Source organism: Paramormyrops kingsleyae, chromosome 5 (assembly GCF_048594095.1).
Source record: "Paramormyrops kingsleyae isolate MSU_618 chromosome 5, PKINGS_0.4, whole genome shotgun sequence".
Taxonomy (NCBI): domain Eukaryota; kingdom Metazoa; phylum Chordata; class Actinopteri; order Osteoglossiformes; family Mormyridae; genus Paramormyrops; species Paramormyrops kingsleyae.
The window spans coordinates 22,466,771-22,490,172 of record NC_132801.1 but is presented as its reverse complement, the minus strand read 5'-3'; the positions used below and the strand labels follow the sequence as shown (position 1 = coordinate 22,490,172).

Here is a 23,402-nt window from a genome sequence, read left to right as displayed (position 1 = left end):
CGGCGAAGCCCCACGTAGATAAATGGGGGGTTGGGTCTGGCTGGCTCTGGGGATTCCCGCGGCGCTTGCCGGGGACCGGCTCTCTATCTCACCGCAGTGTACATGGGGGACTGCACAGGGAATACAGTAAGCCTCTCCTTTCATGTGACAGAATGGGCACAGATCACCCACATCACCGGCGCCGCCTCTCCCCCTTACAGGCCACATCTCATAGCATAATGTCCCAGCTGAAAGGCAGCACTCACATCATGTGACCTCTGCTAAACTGGGATTTTAATCTAAACCGGACAACTGGCCTTGTCACGCTGTAGGTAAGTATCCATCCATCCATCCATCCATCCATCCCTACACAGCAGTACTTCAGACCCTATTTCAAACACAGTCGTACCAATGACTAATCATCCATTCCATTTGGAATGGATGATGCTAGTCATCTCATTCACTGCGGTCTGCTCCTGCTGATCACACGGAGCAAAGAGCTGCGGTCTGCTCCTCCTGATCACACGGAGCAAAGAGCTGCGTACTGCTCCTCCTGATCTCATGGAGCAAAGAGCTTCGGTCTGCTCCTCCTGATCTCATGGAGCAAAGAGCTTCGGTCTGCTCCTCCTGATCACACGGAGCAAAGAGCTTCGGTCTGCTCCTCCTGATCACACGGAGCAAAGAGCTTCGGTCTGCTCCTCCTGATCTCACGGAGCAAAGAGCTTCGGTCTGCTCCTCCTGATCTCACGGAGCAAAGAGCTGCGGTCTGCTCCTCCTGATCTCACGGAGCAAAGAGCTTCGATCTGCTCCTCCTGATCTCACGGAGCAAAGAGCTGCGGTCTGCTCCTCCTGATCTCACGGAGCAAAGAGCTTCGGTCTGCTCCTCCTGATCTCATGGAGCAAAAAGCTGCAGTCTGCTCCTCCTGATCTTGGAAACAAGGAACTGCAGTCTACTCCTCCTGATGTCATTGACGAAAAGCTGCGGTCTTGTCCTCCTGATCTCACGGAGCAAAGAGCTGCGGTCTGCTCCTCCTGATCTCACGGAGCAAAGAGCTTCGGTCTGCTCCTCCTGATCTCACGGAGCAAAGAGCTTCGATCTGCTCCTCCTGATCTCACGGAGCAAAGAGCTGCGGTCTGCTCCTCCTGATCTTGGAAACAAGGAACTGCAGTCTACTCCTCCTGATGTCATTGACGAAAAGCTGCGGTCTGGTAGCTGTGGTTTGCTCATCTTGATCTCATGGACGAGGAGATCCTGGGGTGAGGAGCTGTGGTGTGCTCCTCCTAATCTTGGGAAGAAAGAGCTGCAGAATCCTCCTCCTGATCTCGGGGACAAGGAGCTGCAGTCTCCTCCCGTCACACCTCAGCAGCACTACATCTTCTTCACACCCCTGACTGGAGGCTGCCGGTGGAGAGCTGTAGGGTCTCGCAGTGGGGGCTCAACACGGGGCTTTATCCTCTATTACAGCTGAAGCTGAATTCTGTTTCCCTACCAGGGTATCGACAACGATGGAACCAGCAGCCAACTAACGTCGGCTGAGTGCCACAGATTCCAATAGCCTCTGATCCGACGGACTGGCCATTCAGTGGGCATCAAACCCAGGCCATGAAGGAAAAACTGGCTCATGACCCAGATCACATCGCTTAGCGGATAAGCAAGCGCTCATGTCAAAAAAACAAAATGTACCTGGTGCAAGGATACCCAGACAGGGCCGCCATCCTTCAGCATCATTCTTTAAAAAGAATAAACAAACAAAAAATGGAGCATAGGATTGTGGGAAAGTCAGAGCATTTCTCCGCCTGCCAGGAGTTCTTCAAGACAGAAGTTGAGTTTAAAGTTTCCTTGCCTCTAAAAATACCCCTTGATCCCTTCCTAACCAAGCACCCCCTCCCTTTTTGTGCAGCAGGGGTATCAGGCACATTAGAGTGGTGAGGGCAGGCGGGGGCAAGTTTGGGAATGGCGTGGCCAAGGCAGGCATGGGATCCATGAAAAGCAGCAAACATGAGCCGCATGCCAGACTTCGCTCTTATTTTTTTTTGCTCAAGCCCCAAAATAGCAGCACTCACAAAGGGGGGGGTGGGGGTGGGTCGCCTGACTATTTTTAAGGGCGTCTTATTTTAGCGACCTCTTAAAAAAAAAAAAAAAAAAACAAGCCTGGAAGATGGATCCATGAACGTTCTTTTACCCCCTGCTACTCCGCCAAGTCCCCAATCCGCCACGCCCCGAGGAGCAGCTCTCACCCTGTGACCGCTGTTATCGCCATGCTCCTGTTTCCCAGACACCCACCCCCGCACCCCCGGCATAGCAGCACCACCATCCCCGTGGCCGGCTGCAGTGGGCCCTTACTGCTGCGTCACACGAAACCTGGGGGCTGCCAAAGTTTCGGGGCGTTTCGGGCCAAAGGGGGAAATCGGAGTGGGGGTTCTGCGGCAGGACGCCCCCTTGAGGGCAGGGTGGCAGACCTCAGATTAAAGGCCAGGCCGGCTTCCCATGAGTGTCTGAACCCCAGCGAGGTGCCTAATTAAAGGCCTGTAACGACGAGCTGAACGACGGCCCTGCACATCTGGCATCCGGGGCCCGGGGGGCAGAGTCCAGGCGCGTATGGAGTCTGGGGAGTGCTGCCACTTCAAGGGCCGTCACAGCGACGCTCTCCACACAGGGCGGCCCGCTGGCTGATTCATCTCGACGGAGCGCGCTTCTAGATGACGCGCTGTAACATCCCCACATCCAGATCGTCACGTCAACAGACACATCACCCCTCCAGTGTGAACAGGGCACCCTGCCATGGGGTCGGCACAGAGTCTGCCCATTGGCCGGAGCGTTTGGGCGAGATAGATGCTGGCAGCCTGGCGTTGTGCATGACCTTGTCGCAAAAAGTGCCCCCCCCCCCACCCTTTATGTGATTGCATGAAACGGATGCCATAATCAAAATCAAATATGCCAGACTTTGGATAAGTCTTCATAGTTTGTGCATTGACTTCTCATGCTGTGGGTTGAGTACGACTTCCTGTCAGTGGAAACACGGTGAGTGGGTCCGACAGTGTGACCTTTGGCCCACAGAGGCACCTGGAGCTAAACAAGCCGCAGCCATAAACCCCAAAGGTGACCATGCTTATAATAAACACAGCGCTGAGGATGCTCTCCCGCCCGCATTCGGGAGAGCAGCAACGGCCAAACCTTGCAGGAGCTGCTGGGTCTTGCGGTGGCATCAGACGCCGTAACGCCGCCCTCCCTGTAGCCGCCCCGCAGTCCCCGCCGCCCCAGTTCGCTGCAGCCCAGTGCTGTGTTTCTCTCTGGACTTTCAGCGATTCAGGGCAGATGCAGAAAGTGAGGATGCAGTTTTATAAAAGTTCACTTATGACAAAAAGTATGCGATGCATGGGGCACTTAGAATGGGACAAATTACCAGCCGGGGAGACACTGGGCATAATGCTGGACCAGTACAAGTTGAACTGGAGTCTTCCTGTCAATTTCCTCCTACCAGCGTAACATGATACCTTGACAGGCTGAGAGATTCATAAACCTTTTATTTTTGTAGTATTATTATTTCAGATTTAACACATTAAAACATCGATCCATCCATCCATCCATCCATCCCCTAACTGCTTATCCTTGAAAGGGTCGCAGGGGGCCTGGAGCCCATCCTAGGGAGCACTGGGAACCAGACAGGGGACACTTCATGCATCCATCACACTGCACACACTCACAAACTGAACTATTTAGAGTCCCAAACTGAAGCGCACTTTATAAAATGGCCCATTTTAAAATGATGTCTGGCTTAGTTGACAGTATATTGGCACAGTCAGGCAGCCTACTGACACGACCTTTGCCACAGTGCCCGCGAACCCAGCCAGGCTGTGACAGGAACACCTTGGCGGGCACATGAGAAGGCGTTAACGGGCGCCTCTGGCCCGTAACCCAAACCCAGTGGCCGTTATCCAGCAAGGCGGCTCTGCGTTTATAGGCTTGGCCGCTCTCTTAGATCGTAATGCCACCAGTTGGTTGAAGTTGGGCTTTACCAAGGCGGCCCAAGTCAACAGCGTGGCTTTAAAGGGACGGCATCGACCCCTAACCTTAAATCCTGGCAAAAGTCTGCTCCTAAATCTAGTCCCTTAAATAGCTGAGCGACGTAATTAAACTTGACTGCAAGCCAACACTAATGCTGGTATTAGTACTTAAAAAGAAGGAAACTAAATGAAACCAAACCAGAGGAACAAACTCAGGATGGCACTGCAGTCTGCGGAACAGGTGCCACGGGCGACGCAGGGAGGCTCGCACCGAACGGGGGGGCGCAGGACTCGCAGCTCACTGGCTGTGGGCAGCGCTGCCTCCAGCGACAGGCGGCGGAAGCGTGTGCAGATGTCAGATGGAGACGGCATTCTTGACGGTCGGCCGCTCCAGAGAAGCCCGGACACCAGCCAAGAGAGTCTCAGAGTCTCGCTTATCTTTAGCCGTGGTGGCAGGAGGAGCCGTAGGAGGAGAAACTTCTGAGAGGAACCAAAAGTCCCTCAGACATTTTGCACGAAACTGCTATCCTGACTTTTGACATTTCACTCTCCCCCCCCCCCCCCCCCTCCGAATTACAGTTCTGCTTTCATCAGCTCTTTCTCTTTTCAGTAAATGGTTGGATCCCCGTAGCAACAAAAAGTAGGCAGGCCTTTGCGATCGCCCAGGCAGGACACCCTGCTGAAGTCTCAGGCCGGGCGAGTGCCACGCAAAAGCCCAACGATCACTCTCAACGGGAGCCTGAACACCCCACCACCCCCACTTCACACTTACCGGCGCGAGGAAGGGCATGTATCCTGCTTCTAGACAGCATCTGCAGGGGCTTGTCCCGGCCGGACATCGCATCCGAGGAAAAGCAAGATTCCGTCTCGTAGATGGTCTGCAGCATAGCGCAGAGTCCCGGTACGGTCGGCCGCAAAAGCATGCCAGTCCCCACCACGCTCCGTAACGTCAGCTAGGAAAACATGGGAGCACGAGCCGGGAAGCAAGCCGCCAGAGGAAAGGGAAAAGTTAACCAAACAAATTGGGGGGGGGGGAGGTGTTAAAAAAACAAAAAAAAAAAAATTGTTGGGGCCGGAGCCTAAATTCTTCAAAAGTACAATTAGAAATCCAGACCACAGGCAGCCACGCGATTATATCCCAGATGAATGGATAATCGGCGATGTAAACAGAAGGCCGTTTCTTTTTATGTTTTCAGGGGAGGCGGAAATTTGAATGGGGGGGAGCGGCACCATAACAGCGAGGAGCGTGATTAATCTCTGTTGTGTAATCTTAGCGCCGAGCTGGTACAGCCCATGAAAGTCCTCAGGTCCTCGATGGGAAGGGGGGGGGGGGGGGGCGGGATTCTGCTGGAAGGGGAATCAGGGGGAGCCTGGGAGGCGGAGGTTCAGCCTGCGGTCCAAACTCCTCCGTATATCCATACTCCAGTCAGGAGTCCCTCTTCGAAACGGTACAACCCGAGTGTCGACAGAGCTCAAGCCGTAAGGTAAACAAAATTCCGAGTCCCATCCGGGGGGTACGATCCCTCAGGGGCGCTCCATGATCCGGAAGCTTGACACGGTCTGAAGGCCCCCCCCCCCCAAAAGCTGACTGGTGAAACCAGGATATATATATATTTAAAAAATCAAAAATCAAAACAGCTGCCGTCTCCGGTAGAGAGAGCGCGAGAACGGGCACAGGCGGTACAGGAGGCACAGGAGGCACAGGAGGCACAGCCCGCGATCTGAGATCTGAGGCTGACGCGGCGGCAAGGCCGGCCGTCAGCTCGTCAGGGGCGGTGGCGAGCAGAAGGTAGAGAGAGTGGGAGAAAGAGAGAGAGAGAGAGAGAGCGGGAGAGTGGGAGAGGGAGAGAGAAAGAGGGTGGCGATCCAGCCAGACCTTGACGCCGCACACCTGGGCCGCGGCGGCAGAAGGTGAAGCCGCAGCGATGTTTGCAGGGTGTCCCTTCCGTTAGATTGTGGGTGACCCCAGCTCCTCCGCTCAGAACGGGACAACTGGACCGTCGGGGAGTTTACAAACAGAGTGGGCCACTGGGCGAGCAAGGGAGGCTGGAAATAGACGCGGGATGGCGGGGGGGGGGGAGGGACAGACTATAAATAGAAAAGAGCCAAGCGTGCTGATAGCACGCCTGGGGAGGGAGGCTTGCACATGCAAACGGCAGCAGCCAATCAAGTTTGCTGTCGCTCCGCAGCCCTGGGGACCGCAAGCTCTGTGAGAGGCAGGCAATCCGACTGCTACACACAGACATACGGAGACACACACACACACGCAGAGACACACACACACGCAGACACACACACACACACGCAGACACACACACACACACGCAGACACACACACACACACGCAGACACACACACACGCACACGCAGACACACACACACACGCAGACACACACACACACGCAGACACACACACACACACGCAGACACACACACACACGCAGACACACACACACACGCAGACACACACACACGCACACGCAGACACACACACACGCAGAGACACACACACACACGCACACGCAGACACACACACGCACACGCAGACACACACACACACACGCACACACACGCACACACACACACACGCACACACACGCACACACACGCACACACACACACAGACGCAGAGACACACACGCAGAGACAGACACACACATACACACTCACACACACAGGCAGACACACACACACGCAGAGACAGACACACACACACGCAGACACACACACGCACACGCAGACACACACACGCACACGCAGACACACACACACACACGCACACACACACAGACGCAGAGACACACACGCAGAGACAGACACACACATACACACTCACACACACAGGCAGACACACACACACGCAGAGACAGACACACACACACACACGCACACACACGCACACACACACACACGCAGAGACAGACACACGCAGACACACACACACGCACACGCAGACACACACACACACACACGCAGAGACACACACACACACGCACACGCAGACACACACACGCACACGCAGACACACACACACACACGCACACACACGCACACACACACACACGCACACACACACAGACGCAGAGACACACACGCAGAGACAGACACACACATACACACTCACACACACAGGCAGACACACACACACGCAGAGACAGACACACACACACGCACACACACGCAGAGACAGACACACACACACGCACACACACACACACGCAGAGACAGACACACACATACACACTCACACACACAGGCAGACACACACACACGCAGAGACATACACACTCACACACACAGACACTCTTATGCTGCCCAGCAAACACTGGAAATGACGCACTGACATCTCTAGCAATACGCATATGAATTGAGCCTCACAGACACAAAAATAAACCCAAAGAACATGATAATCGGACTAAAAAAAAGGAAAAAGGGACACCCACACACCACCCAGGGGAGGGAAAAAAAGAAAATTGATTAAGCAAGTTTTTGCCTTCGGTCTGCATGCAACCCCCCCCCCCCCCTCCCAATACATCCAAATAGGCAAGGTGTGCATCTTCAGCTTTTCACTTCCTGCACTCAAAATTAATTTGGCACCACAACCCAAAAAGCTTTCCACATTCAGAACCGCACTACAAAGATGCACTTGGCTTTCACACACCGGACTATAAAAACAGCCACGCCGGGGTAAAATCCTGTCGCAACTGAAGAAAAAACCCATTACACCAAGAAAAGGGCGACAGCATAAATGAGTCTGCCGCTGCCCTGAGTGCAGGATGAGTACAGACACGCTTTGCTCTGGTTTGTGTTAAGGCTACATGTACATGTACATGACAGGCATGTCTACAGCTGCATGTGTGTGCAGGACAGGAGGAGAGCGCATCAGGCTCCCGCAGAGGATGACAATGGGCGCCTGCATAAACTCAAATATCCACGGGTAAGCAGACTGACACCAGGCCACAGGGCAGGCGATGAGATACCAAGAGACAAAGGAACAGGAGACCGGCGCTGAAATGTAAAACTCAGCACACTCAAACGTGGGAAGGTGTAGCGATGCTCCACTCCTCCTTGCAGCCCTCAACGTTAGACCACATGGGATTTGAAGGAGGTCCAACCCTGCAGGTCCTTCAATCGGACCCTAGGTGCCACCTTCTCCACACAAAGGAGTCTCCTCTAAATACACCTTAAATCCAAAGCACTCTGAAACCCAATTCACTCATTCATATAACAAGACTTACAGAGGCACCACAGCAATGCGGTGGTCTCCCCAAAAAAGTCTCCCCAAGCCCAGAATTATCGATTCAAAAACCCATCACCAAGTTTCCTGAACCACCTCCCCCCCCCCCCGCCCTAGAAAGATGGTAGCTCCAGAGGTGCCCTGACCTTCGTCAGTGGGTGGAGTCCGTACCACTAGGTTTTGTTGCCCAAATGCGGGGGTGGGGGTAAACAAGGCTGCTGAGGAACCTGTGTGACATCCGGCCCGCTTGTGTGCTGTCCACCCCCCCACTTTCCCTCAGCAACCCCCCCCCCCCACCTTTGCCTCCTCCCCCTTGGCATAACTTTACAACAGCTCCTGTTATTTATAAGTGGACGTACTTTTCTCATCGCGTGACGTTGGTCGGGTTTATGTTTAGCTCCCGAGATGAAGGTGAGAGGCCGCCGCTTGGGTCTGCATGGGTGAACTCTTCCAAGTTAATGTCAAGGACTTTGGCTTGTCAAAAAAATAAAAGAAGAGCCCGGAAAAAGACACGAGAAGAAAAAAAGAAAACAACACAAGCTGCTCTCCCACATTAAGTGAAGTACAACCCAGAAACAACCAGCTAAAAACCAGGGTCCTGTTTCTGTGACCTGATTGGCTGCAAAGCCCCTAAGGACTTTTCCACAAGGTGAGAGTTGTCCCACCTTGGATGATAGCCACTCCTTTGTGGGTCAGTGCCACGCGATAAATGGGCGTGTCTTACCATCCAGATCTGGGAAACTGTCCCCCGGGAAATGGGGCACGAGCTGACGGACAAGGCACCAGCGACTGTGGTGGCACATTTGTAGGACATCTGACGACTGTCGCCCTCAGCCCAGGATTAAACCCGCAACCCACATCTTCCCATCAGTTCTGTTCCAGCACCTACATGCCTGATTTTACCTGTTGGTTAACTGTAAAACCCTTCATTACCAGGCTTAGCCACCTAGGGAGTTGGCTAGGACTAACATGTAGACGGGTGAGCCACGCTGTGACTGAAATTCATCCTAATATTGTCATGCTCTCCAAGGATCTGAGGGTAGTTTAATTGACAAGCTTTGGACATGAGGAATTACAGTGGGTAGCACCTTGATTTCCAGAGTGCTAGACTTCAGCTACCAAACCATTTCACAAGCTCCCTGAAGGAGGATGAGCCAGAAGGTGAAGAACATTTGAGCCTAGAGACCATGCAAACTCGCCTCACCGAGGCCTGGATGAAGGTTCTGTAAACTGGAGACGACCCCGAAGACGCCTAGTACGGCTCCCACGACCAACGGGCTTAGCCGCTCTCCTGCGGCCGCATCCAGGACGTTCTCACGTCGACGCACGGAAGGACCTCCCCCTGACCGGGAGCTGATGAAACCACACAAGAGCTAACAGACGTGGTAGATGTCTACTGCAGAGACAAAGGAAAGAGGACAGGCCCCATAAATACTCGCAGTTATTTTTTATCTCGCCCTTGAGCCAGGGAGAAAATCTCTCAGCTTGCCGTTTTAAGGGACCATGCAAAAAAACAACAGATGATCCAGATCTAAATATACCTACTATAGCTTCAGGAGAAGGCTGCCATTGAAGCTGCCCAGTGAAAGAGAAGCAGGGGGAGACGCCAGTCCGAGAGCCAGCACTTTTAGGTGCCTAATCCTTATTAAAAAGATGCCTTTCAAAGGCTTTATTCCTTCCACGGCTATAAACACCTTCAAAAGGTGACAGATTATGCTGCCCGGGACTGCAGAATATCATACACTCTTAAAATAAAACCGTAACCCACACAAAACAGGAGCACATCGCGCTTAATGGGAAACTGGCTTCTTCCACACTAGACTAAACCTTCTGCACACATCTCTAGCCACATGTGGTGCCTCTGGATTAAAGGCAACTCGGGGAGCAGAAGAGAAGAAACAAAAAAACCTTTAGTTCTCACAATTACATGAAAACAGCATTTATATATGAAACATATGAACAAAGCTTTAAGATGAATTAAAGCTCACTTCAGGACAAGAATGCATACAGATACAAGGAAGGGGACAGGGAATGAGGGAGCGCAGAGAGAGAAAGGACTCAGAGAGCTATTTTCCTCAAACGAAATATGACCAATGACTCATAGCCTGTTCTGCCCCAACTGCGATTTAATGCCCCAACACAAATCGACTTCTCTTTGTCACATTTCATAAATAAATATCCGAGGCAGATGTCAATCACCTGGGGAGGGAAACGGATTGGAGCCGACCCTCCCCAGATACGAGGGGGAGGTGTGCGGCTCCGGAACCCGCGTCTACCGCATGGCATTCCCCCGCAACGGGCCCATCGCTGGGCGGGGGACCGTCCGTCACACCAACACGCGGAGGAGCCTGCTCAGCGTTGGAAGCGACTGAGCCTCATCGCTCAGAGAGCAGACACTGATCAGACCAGCCAGACACGTTAGAAGAAAAACAGGAAACAGATTGGTCTTTTGCTTTGGTATTACTGGTATTAAATGCATGATCTGTTGGTCCTAAACAAATGAAATCTTATTTTTTATTTACCTAAGCATACATTTTTCAGAAAGCAGGGTTTGACAGGCCCTGGAGCAACTGGGGTTAAGGGCCTCGCTCAGGAGCCCAACGGTGACATCACTCAGCTGACAAGGGATTTGAGCCAGTGACCTTCCGACCAGAGGCACAGCATCCTTCTGAGCTACTCACAGCCCCCTCCGAAAGGCCAAGCATCCTGCATGTCTTAACACCCTTGAGTCAACTGATAAGGCTCTGGATGCTGATATACACCCAAAACCTGATACCCCGGACAGCACCTCTCTTGTGCTTATGACCCACATGGGGCTACACCTTAGCCAAGAGGGGATGCATTTCCCAGGGGGTCCCTCGAGATGAGGGGTATTAGGAGGAGGATGATATGCTCATGATGATATTCACTGGTGGAAACCCATAGATACAGGCAAAAGAAGCGATAATAATCTAGCGCTTAATTTATGTTTCCAAGCGACGGGACACCCTCCGAGGAATTAGCACACGAAAATAAATAAATGAGATAGACGGCCCCATTGGCTCTTTGACCGATTAACCCATTGGCCCACAATCTTTCAGCAGAAAAGCTTGATGTACGTCATGAACGGCAAAGACGCCAGATTCCCAGCCATGCTGTGGCGCACATATTACACGGCAGTAAAAAGACAGGGACCAGGGCACCAGCAATCCTTGGAGCGCCAAGCCCGTTGGAGCACTACCGCTAACAATTTGCCCATGTCCGCTGCCTGTTCGAATTTGTACAAATTTGAGGCTGTAGCAGCGACGGCCGTCACAGAGACCCAGGTCCTCTGCTTAATCCCTCTTTTGTTCACCGTGTGTATCGTGATGAGAACCAGTCCTGAAAAACGGCCCACACGACCACGTTAAAGCCTCCGATTCTCCTTCCCTCCCTGCCGAATGCACCCAGACCCGTGTCACAGGCCAGCACTTGTGGCAACCTGTCACATGGACCCCGTGCCTCCAGTGAAATATATTGACTGCAACTCCCCTCCTCCCCGTCTCCTTGCTACTGTTTTGCACACTTACAAATGGGGGGGGGGGGGGGGGGGGTCACATTTCCTTTCTGCAACAATTGATTAGAGGATCAGAAATTTCCCTTGGTCACTCCGTATTCACCGGGGAACGACACCTCAGCACAATGCTGAAAAACACATTGAAACTGTATTACAAAACATATAAGAAGTTTGTATTTTATACATAACAGGCAGTCTGACTGCCACACGGTGTCTCTGGGGGTCGGACTGCAGGCCTCGCTGTGGATCTGACCCATGGCCCAATCGGTGCCCATGAAGGTATGTATGTTCCCTGTGTTCATGTTCACTTCTCACGGACATGTGTGTGTGTTCAGCCTGCAATGGCCTGGCATCCCATCCAGGGTGTCTCATGTTCCCCGTCCTGTCCTGCGTTGCCTGTGGCAGCCTCCAGCCTCACTGCTACCCTCTACTACACAGTTTATGGTTTTATGCATTTATTGAAGACGGACAGATATGTATATGGAAATGTAACACAACTACACAACATTTAACTTGCATACATACTGCGTCTACACGTCTGGCTGGAGCAGATGATTTACAGCTGCAGAGGGGGAGTTTGAAAAAACACATTTTTATTATCAGCCGAAAAGAGGGATAATGTGCTGGCATTTTTAATAGTTACATACGCTTAGGTTATGTACAGAATGTATTCTTTGATACTGCTGGAAAAAAAGATAGGGCTGCTTAGCGAAGTGTACTTCCTGTTGAACAAAAATTACAGCAAATAAAAAGTACTGAATGAAACAGCTACATAACTCTTTCCAGCAGCTTCCATCTCGACACATCAAAGCATCTTTCATTTCGGTTCACGCAATATTTCCTCTTTATTGGCTTCCTCGTTTCCACAGCCTTCCGAAAGGAGCCTTCCTGCATCCCTAATTTCAGGATGAAACGGCAGCTATTTCATACAAAACAGATACACGCGGAAAAAATAATAAAAAAGAGGGCTCATTGGTAAAATGAAAAAACAGTCTATGAATAGGAACGACTCTCTGGGAGCTCAAATCAGAGACGCGAAAACAGTGCAAAGGTTGCCACGGTGCCCAACTACTGGCAAAGACGTCATCCAGAAAGGAGAGGTTAGAAAAGGTCTGGGTGGTCGTCACTGGGTCTAATTATAACCGCGAGAGACGGGGGTGAGCGTGGGGAGACGGGAAGATGGACCGCCGGAGAGGAAAGCGAGAGACGGAGGGAGGGGGGACTAATCAGAGGCCCGTCTCTAATAAAAACAGACCACGGCTCCCGTCCACAAGCAGCGGGATCAGACTGCCACGCAGAGAGGAGGCGTATGCACGATCCGAATGACAGCTAGAGGAAGGTCATGCTTAAAGCATGGGATCTGACCTCAGATCGGTCCGCGAGATGACCATGCTTACGTAACCGGCCAGACATCGGCGATGTCAATCAAGATCGTCCCGCAAACAGCGCTCGGGACGGTGTCAACAGCCAGGCGCGGCGAGGAAAGCACACGGCACAAGATAACGATAAACTCAATTTTAATGTATATAATATGCTAGCGAAACTGCCCATTTAATATCCTCTCCCGAGAGACCTGACAAATCAAACATCCGGTGCGAATAGGTGCGCAGTGAGTCTCAGACAGCAGCAACAGATGGTACCTCCGAAGTCCGATGCGATCCCCGCTAAGGGGCCGCGCATTAGCTAACATTTATAAGCTAGATTTTTCATGCTGCTGTCATGACTTGTTTGTTGTTGCTATTCTGAATTATAACACTTGAGAAAGGACGCACAGAGAGCCAGCTACAACAAACCCAGTAGGAAAACAAAGTAACGAGGGGGGAAAAATTAAACGCTAAACGATTTCATGGAAATCACACGATTGAGACAGCAGAAACAGCTCAACTTATGGTGATTATTCTCAAAATGATTACTGGTACTACTAAGATGATTACTAATTACTAAAATTACAAATACTGCACGATAACTTAATGCATTTAGAGATTTCGTAATTGTTGACTAATGGGAGCCGTGGCCTCCGCGGCACAGCCCCGGCCCGGCGGTGTGTAAAGCGACAGGCGGCTTGGCAGGGCGCCTTTCGGAAAGCAGCCCCGAAAACGCAGCCTGACACAGAGTCCTAAAGCACCGAACGGAGGCGGAAGTGAGAAAAGATCGTTTTATTAATTCTGTCTCCTTTCCAAAGGGCAATGGGCTTTTCCTGGGCGCCGGCCAATGCGAAAAAGGAATCAGCATCACTGCTGTTGAGGTGTTTATTTTAAAAGACTCTTTGATTTTTTTTTTTTTTTTAATTAAGTTTTAAACGGTTTTACCGACTAATGACTGGCGTCGACACAGACGACCCGCAAGCCAGCGATGTCACCCGTTCAGGTCACCGGTGCTGCTGTCCCAGTCACTGATTAACATGCATTACGCGCCTAGATCGTGATGCCCAGTTCCGTACTCTTGGCTCCCACATCCCCGTTTGTTTTCCTGCATTTCCCTTCACCCTGATGCCAAAATGCCTGTCTTTTGTTTTCATCACACCCCACAGTTTTTAAGACCATCTCCACTCCGGTTCCAAAGTCCCTGATCCTTCCGCCCAACTCACAAAGATCTATTCACTGTTCCACCATGAGCGCCTCTTACGACAAGAAAAAATCAAATTAGACTAGAATGAAAACACAAACCACCTTTAAAATGGATCTGAATAGTTACGTCAGGTGCATTTTAACCACAGGCTCTGAAAAGTGACCTTAGTGTAACAGGCCCAGTATCTAACGCCCTCTATAGGGCTGTATGCTTATTACACCCTATCTGAATTCTCTCACTGCAGAAAGCTCAGTACTTCACCTTAAGCAGCAACCATCATTTGAGGAGCAGCCAGTGAAGTTTCACTGTTCTTCCCCCTCAAGCTGGAAGCATATGACAATCAATGGTACACATGACAACATCTGCATGCCGTCCAGGCAGAGCACTGAACGTACAAGTCTGGGACATACAGGACATAAGCACAAGTATTGGTCAGAAATAACCATGCAGAGATCAACTACCACCTATAATGATCTATTACTGGACAATCTACTGAGCTTTTCTTTACCACATTCTGAGGTAATGAACTTGTGCATTTGTAGGACCTCTACGGCTTTCAGCACCAAAAAGTTCTACGAAATCTATAATGACTAAAATGTCCTTGGCTCGACTTGAGCAGACTTATCATTACAGAGTTGAGGCACAGCACTGTGCTGCCACCACCTTGAATCACCGCCTGCTTCTTGCAATCGGCCATCTCTTCCTTGCAAGGTAGGCTGACTCCCAGGACAATAAAGGGCCGGCCAGTCTGTAGGAGTGATGTGAGGAGTGAAGAGGTAAAGTTACTCACCGAGTAGGGCCCTCTGTCCGCAAAGATCCACAGAGCATAGATGGCACTGACCACAGCTTAAAGGGTCAGTGATCTAGGGAATTCCCACCAGAGCAGCAGTCCTGGATTCAAACAGCACCATTCCCAACCCTTGTGGTCTAAATGCTAGGCCTCATCCTAACTACCTGTCTACTCACAACAGCCCAGAAGCTAAAATCATTCCCATTTCTGGGGGATTTTAGTCATCTACAGTAAAGGCAGCGGGCAGAACATGCAGACTTTCACAGACACACATGGTCCACACATTAGGAGCTGATGGAAAAAGTTTAAGCCAGGTGCTTATAAAAGGATTAGAGAAATGAAAACAAAAATGTCATTTTAATAAGCCCTAGATTTGAAAGGCCTCTCGAATAAATCACCCACACATGCTCACATCAAGGTAAGCGGTATTCCCAATTCACAAACTTGCCTGGTTGTTAGCTGATCAACAGCTTGCTATTCTGAACGGCACCATTTTTCTGAGAAATTTTGCTGAATAAAACACTTACCGCTTAAACACTAACCCTAACCCTCCAGCAAGCATTCTAAAATTCAGTTCCAAGAATTAAGTAAGAATTAAACAAGCAATAACACTTCACGTTATATAACTGGATTAATAAAGTAAATAGAGAAAAGACACAGCAGTCAAACTAAAAAAAAACAAAACATTTTTTTACTATCCAATTACTACCCATCACCTTTTAAGATGCATGTTTTTCCAGTTAAGAGCGATGCAAATTAGAGCCAGCTAACTTCCATCAGATAAACAGTCAGCAGATGCATGACAAGAGATAATACAACCACGATCAATACTGACACAGATGAAACAACATCAAAGACGCAGCTTCAGAAGTTGACCTTTCCACCCTGTGAAACTTTCACCTGCTATTAAACGCTTGCCTACACAGCCTGGTCTGATCACACGTGGAACAGAAAGACGGTTGACTCCGACTTTCAAGGTTGTCAGAGGACAGAGTCGACCATGCGGCACGCGACATCCTGGGTGGTCTCGGTGTCAACAAACGGCAACGTCAAAAACAGTGCAGAGAAACATCCTTTTCTGCGTGACAATCTTCCGCAACAAGAAAGTAGGTGGAATGAAAAAAGGTTTCTCCCCTCTGTTCTCATTCGGTTCCTCATTTGAAGCAATGACAAGATTCTTCGTCGAACCAAAACTCCTTACTTCGAGAGCATATTATTAGAACAATAATAATATTAACACTGGTAACAGGCTGAGGTGATGGTTACCACAACCTTCCAGTGATGCGACTGTCCCTGCTGCCTATCCCAGGAAGGACAGGTTACAAGGCAGGAAAAATTCCAGCAGAAAGGCCAGACCATCACAGGTCACAGGCTAACACACAGTCTAGAGGTTAGAGTGATCTAATTTGATGTTTTTTGGATGGACAAGTGAAAATCTATGTAGTTACAGGGATGGTGAGAGAATTCCACACACAGTCCAAGCTGGGTGTGAGAGTGAGATTCAAACCTACAACCTTGGGGATGTGAAGCCACAACACTAACCACTGAGCCACCACACCCACCATCATGTGACTGATGAGAACACCAAGCAGAGAAAAGAGAATTCAAGCGTAATTCTCATGCAGGCCTTACCTGGAATATTAGAAGAGCTCATAGGCTAACGACACAAACTTGCTGTTGCTCTCGCTGGTCTCGTGCTGTCTGCGAGCGTGGCGTGGCGTGGCGGTGATGAACGGGGCCGTGCGAGAGCGCTCACAGTGCAGCGGTGCGTGTCGGGCTTGGCGAAGGCGGCGATTGTGGACTCTAAAGCGGGTCTTCGGAGTCGGCCATGTCCTCACGGGGCTGCCAGGCCGCCACCGTCGTCGTCCCGCTGCAAAGGCCACGAAACAAACAAGAGTCACGGGACATGCTTTCTGACACGCGACAGTTTGGCCAGTCCGTCGACATTTTCATCAGAGAAAGCATAGAAGTTCCAGTGCAGATGGTACCGGATACTTAAGACGCTCATGATTAGGGAGGCGCCCACCACCTTAAGAAGCAGATACGAAATGTGAGACAGGGCCCATCGAATAATCCATTCCCGTGAAGAGCAGTCTAGGGTCGGGGTGTTTTACCGAGAGGCACTCAGAGCACTGCGGCCATCGCAGCCGCCTCCGACAGGCAAAAGCACAAGCACCCTGCCGGAAGTGGAGATGAAGAGGATGCTGGGATTAACTGGGGGCGTAAAGCATAGCTCAATGGGAGACCACAGAAGTCATGAGGAGGAACCAGTGAAAAGGGCCTTTGGCTGGCAGTGCAAAGCAGCGAAACAGAGACGAGCAGGAAACATCTCAGGAGGCACGGTACGGTAACGAGAACATGCAGAGAGCGGTGTGCAGCACAGCAAGGTGTGTGTGTGTGTGTGTGTGTGTGAGTGAGAGAGAGAGAGAGAGAGAGAAAACCCCTCAGGTCAGGACACTCAACAGAACCATGCGACAATGAGAAAAACTAAGGATGCAGGATTCTCCCATTTCCTGAATTATGGGACAGCCCATGGACCCAAAAGCGGAAAAACTGAAGCAGTTTCAGCAGGTGAGAAGACAAACGAGAGTCCGAAAACAGCAGCACGTGCCTGGGTGGTGGCGCGGAAAACAATGCAGAGACTGAGTGAGTAAGAAGAAACCAAAGACAACAAGCTAATCTATTCTTTTAGTTGGAATGATGGACAGGTGGCACCACCCAGGCCAGCCGGCTGACGCTCTCTCCCGCAACAGCCACATCCCTTGAGGTTCCACTGGCTATTTCAAAGAGTTTCCAAGGCCACCCAACCCAAGCCCTCAAAAACCACAGGGAGAGAGTGGCATGGACCAAAGCTCGCTCATACAGCACCAGACTCTGATAACCGATTTCACAGCGACACATGACTGGCATTTAACCAGCAGGTCTGCAAGACGGAACAAGTAAATTATTCAGTAAATGGGCTCAGCATGATAGCTAAGTTTTCAGCTTGGATACTCATTTAATAACTTTTCCCCAAAGGTGGGCATCTTCAGGTGTCTGAAGTGATGTCATGTGCAGGTTCTCCTCATGCTGATGATTTACTCTTTGCCTAAACCCCTTATTGCGCTGTTTCACACTGGGAGATCCAGGTGTGGAATGCAGTACCACCCAAAGCCTGGGATCTACCCGCTCCAGCACCAAAAACCCACCATCTATACCGGTGTCATTAGCATCTGCGCTAAAGCACTTAGCACATCAGGCTGAAAGCGACACCACGTTCATCTTGGCCGCGGAGGAGGAGGTCAGTGTTACCATGTCCCCCACAAAATAAAGAAATATCCTCAGAAACAGTACAATTCATGACTGGATAAAGCTATTAAAAAAAGTTTCAGAATAAACAAGAAACTAAACAAGAAATTAAAAAAAAAAAAACTCCAACAACTACTATAAACAGCATTAGAAGGGAAAGAGATGTCGAGCAGGAGAAATAATTGCTTCGCCTCAGCCAAAACACTTCTCTCATGATTAATGTGATGACTCACACATCTTCCTCTCGGCTGTGCGGGGCTGGGAGACGCGGCACTGCTGCTGCAGGTACACATCAGGCCGCCCACGCTGCCCTCGAACCACCATCCAACCCGAGCCAGCCCTCCTGGGGCCGCGGCAACCGCGAGAGCCGGGACTGTAAGCGCACGGCTCACAAATTCTCTGTGAGCTTGATGAAGTATACCACCGGCGCTGTAGCCTTTAAAACGCCATGAAAGGAAGGAAGGGGAAGCCAGCGGAATGCAGTGATGGAGCGTAGTGTCAGTGTAGTGTAATGAAAAAGCACTGCGCCAGTACAGTGTACTGAAGCAGCATAGAGCTGGTATAGTGTAATGAAGGTGCATCATGCCAGTACAGTGTACTGAAGCAGCTTGAAGCTGGTATAGTGTAATGAAGGTGCATCATGCCAGTACAGTGTACTGAAGCAGCTTAGAGCTGCTATAGTGTAATGAAGGTGCATCATGCCAGTACAGTGTACTGAAGCAGCTTAGAGCTGCTATAGTGTAATGAAGGTGCATCATGCCAGTACAGTGTACTGAAGCAGCATAGAGCTGCTATAGTGTAATGAAGGTGCATCATGCCAGTACAGTGTACTGAAGCAGCTTAAAGCTGCTATAGTGTAATGAAGGTGCATCATGCCAGTACAGTGTACTGAAGCAGCATAGAGCTGGTATAGTGAAATGAAGGTGCATCATGCCAGTACAGTGTACTGAAGCAGCTTAGAGCTGCTATAGTGTAATGAAGGTGCATCATGCCAGTACAGTGTACTGAAGCAGCTTAGAGCTGCTATAGTGTAATGAAGGTGCATCATGCCAGTACAGTGTACTGAAGCAGCTTAGAGCTGCTATAGTGTAATGAAGGTGCATCATGCCAGTACAGTGTACTGAAGCAGCATAGAGCTGCTATAGTGTAATGAAGGTGCATCATGCCAGTACAGTGTACTGAAGCAGCTTAGAGCTGCTATAGTGTAATGAAGGTGCATCATGCCAGTACAGTGTACTGAAGCAGCATAGAGCTGCTATAGTGTAATGAAGGTGCATCATGCCAGTACAGTGTACTGAAGCAGCTTAGAGCTGCTATAGTGTAATGAAGGTGCATCATGTATAACCCACTGACGGGGCACAGTACCAGTATAACCCACTGACGGGTCACGGTACCAGTATAACCCACTGACGGGGCACAGTACCGGTATAACCTACTGACAGTACCGGTATAACCCACAGATGGAGTACAGTACCAGTATAACCCACTGACGGGTCACGGTACCAGTATAACCCACTGACGGTGCACGGTACCAGTATAACCCACTGACAGTACCAGTATAACCCACTGATGGGGCACAGTACCAGTGTAATCCACTGACGGTGCATGGTACCGGTATAACCTACTGACAATACCAGTATAACCTACTGACGGTGCATGGTACCGGTATGATCTACTGACGATACCAGTATAACCCACTAACGGTGCACGGTACCGGTATAACCTACTGACAGTACCGGTATAACCCACAGATGGAGTACAGTACCAGTATAACCCAATGACGGGGCACTGTACCAGTATAACCCGCAGATGGGGCACGGTACCAGTATAACCCGCAGATGGGGCACGGTACCAGTATAACCCAATGACGGGGCACTGTACCAGTATAACCCGCAGATGGGGCACGGTACCAGTATAACCCGCAGATGGGGCACGGTACCAGTATAACCCGCAGATGGGGCACGGTACCAGTATAACCCGCAGATGGGGCACGGTACCAGTATAACCCTCTGAGAGAACACGGTGGCAGCCGGCGGTGCCAGGCACAGGGTCACCGCAGGCCGTAAAACCCGCCCGTACAGATGCCAGAGAGAACGTCTTCCACAGGGATCAATGGAAAAGTAAACTCAACTGGCACCAGATTCAGTTCCAAACATCGCGGCGCACAGCACACCTCCGTCAGCTCACGGTGCGTAAACACTGGGAACTAATTAAGACCCAACACTGGAATTCAAAGTGAGAAACTTTTTCCCCTCCTTATGTTCCGTCAACACGCCATCAGGTTCGCTTTATGCTGCGCGCCGTTCTTATCGACTAACCGATTTCTTGCGTAAATTAGCTGATTTGCCTGAGAATCCTAGTGCTAGAAAACTGCTGCCAGTAAAATCTAATTTTGGTCATATAAAAAAAATTGTATCACCTCTCAAAACAATGCTGGTCAGGATTTCCCTGCTGACAGACAACAACGGTTTCAAGAGCTAAAACAGCAGCAGTACGCTCACATTGTTTCTCCCGTTGCGGCAGGCAGCTAAAAAAAAGCGCATCAGACCATGCTGTTCTACCTTGAAGGCCAGAGATTCACCTGAACTGCTGCAGTAAAAACATAAATGAAGGAAGAAATATAAGTTACTTATTTGGGAAAAGAACGGGGTCTGCAAAGCCACTGAACTCCAGCCTCGCCTGACACCTGATAGTGTTTCTCAAACGTTCCCTCTGGGACCCCCAGATGTTCCATGTTTTATGGACTGGGAGGGAGCAAAAATGTGGGTCTTCTGGGGGGGGGGGGGGGTCCCCAAGGACCGCTTTGAGAAACACTGTCTTATGACATCACTTATGGATAGACCGGCATCACTGAGACCATTCCCAACACCCATCCCTAAACAAGAAACTAAAAGTAAATCACAAAAAGAACAATCACAAGTAAATTCTGCCAGGTGTGGCTACAGCTTCTTCCCTGAGGCTGTCAGGACACCCAGAACCTTGCAGGCCCCTTTACCTCCTACCTGAGCCTATAAATACCAATTAGCCACTCCCTCACTGGGCACTTTACTTTTTCTTGCTGGCTTTCCTGACATGATTGTAGTTATTTTACTGTGCTCTGCCGATGCATTATTTATCATCATAGATGCACATTCAGGCACTGTGTATCTAAGACTTAAGCCCAGCCTCCTTGTCTTGCACTTCTTAAAATTATTGTGAATCCCTCCGTTCATATTATTTGCTCTTGGTCCTTGGTCTTGTCACCATATCCCTGCTATGGATGGATGGTGTGACGATAAAGCCCACTTGACTTGATCGGCGGGCACGAGGACCGTCCAGCTCCGTGTCACGCATACAGCGACCCCTGGGTCACCCCGCTCTTCAGCTCCTGCTGTGAGGAAAGGAGCGTTACAAGCTGGCCAAAAATACCTGAATCCTGGGAGCCAACAGAGGTGGCACAGAGAAGCCTCATACCATCCATTGTGGGGGTGGCGGGGGGGGACATCTGAGGTGTGATTAAGAGTTAGATGCTCGCCAACAGTTCTGTTGATTCATTTATAGCTGCCTGAGAGCTCCGCTGCCATTCAGAGGCACGACAAGGCCGTTATTGAAGCAACATAAACTCAACAAACTCAACAAACACCCCCCCAAAGGAGCACACGGCAGACCCCCAGAAGCAGACATCACCTACTTGTACGAGGGCCAGGCAGGCCGCACTGGAACTGCAGTTGGGCGCTTTGCGACCAAAAAAAAAAAAACACTTCCACCAATGGCAACTTCCACAACTTCAAGGCCAGGTTCCTTCTGACACGAAGCCCCAGGTCCTCGCAACAACCTGACACAACAAAGCGCGGCAGAGCTGGACGCCTCAACCTCACAGGCAATCAACACGGCCACCCGAGGACTGCTGCTCTGGAGAGGCGCTACTGTAATGACGTGCAAACAGGGACCGGGAGAGCCAAGTACCACAGAGGGGCGACAAATCTGGAAAAGGGAATGTCACCCAGCAAAATGGAGGGTGGTGCTTCTTCAAAAAAAAATTAAAAATCAAAGAAACAATCTGTACGCGAGTGAAGCGGCCCTCCTCGTCACGCTAATTCACCCAGGTTAGTAAATGACACAACATGTTTCGATGTGATAATTTGGTAACGAACATTACACCAACCTGCCTACCCGTATTAGATTTTAATGTTATCTTGCCACATCCCTGACAGCAGCAGAGATGGCAGAAAAATCACGCCATCAGGCACACAGCTCAGCACACTCTGGGCGCGTGGCACCTTTACAGCTTTCTGTGCGTCTCCAAAACATGTACTGCTGCAGAATCTGACACCGAGCACCGCAATTCCTCATGAAGGCAGCGCCAACATGTCTTAGTGTAAATGTTTCCAAACCCAAATCCAGTCCCTAAACCAGTTTTTTTTGGGCACCTGAGCTAAGTATGCTGTACATCTGTATAGTCACCTGGTGCTGTTTTAGAAAGGATCTATAAAATCTACGTCCTGTGGCAACATTCCCCCCTAATATAATGAGCAGGGCAAAATGCACACAATGGAAGGCAGTCTGGTTTTCTGAGGATACCGTGCCGATGAAACACACTGTCCATTCATGAACTTGGACTCCCATTCATGCAACAAGCACCACTCACATGGACAATGCTACCACCTTCCTAGAAACATCCAGGCTATCCACACATTTCCGGTCTGCACCACCTTCTGATTTTAGGAATCATCACGGTCGGCAGTAGGGAGATGACTTTAAAAAGAACATGTTTATATAGTTGGAGTCGGTATTTTACCGCCTGTCCCACCACTCTGTGGCCCAAATCTAGCAACTACCCGCCCTGGGCTAATAGGAGTTCATGGATTTATTTTCGTCTTTCATTTAGGATGATATTTCTTTGACCGCACTGCAGGAGCGTCAGGAATAAACAGACCCAATATAAATGTTACCTTCTACAGCTATTATATATAAATGATTATTCGGACACTTGTTTAACTGTATCCACATTGATTTTGACA

The 23,402-nt window shown here is 50.2% G+C and overlaps 1 protein-coding gene across 8 annotated transcripts in view; it reads right to left on the bottom strand.

Annotated features, from left to right (window-relative positions):
• The window catches only part of hdac5 (histone deacetylase 5), a 66,169-nt gene that overhangs the window by 39,111 nt on the left and 3,656 nt on the right, over positions 1 to 23,402 (bottom strand). For 3 of the 8 annotated variants that reach the window (XM_072712418.1, XM_072712422.1, XM_072712421.1), the window contains exon 1: positions 4,757 to 5,823. In XM_072712418.1, the coding sequence (XP_072568519.1) occupies positions 4,757 to 4,907 (151 nt within the window). In that variant the 5' untranslated portion in view covers positions 4,908 to 5,823. Of the gene's footprint in view, positions 1 to 4,756; positions 5,824 to 5,860; positions 5,902 to 16,746; positions 16,985 to 23,402 lie in introns of those variants that run through there. The other 5 variants (XM_072712424.1, XM_072712425.1, XM_072712428.1 and 2 more) reach the window with 4 other exon arrangements.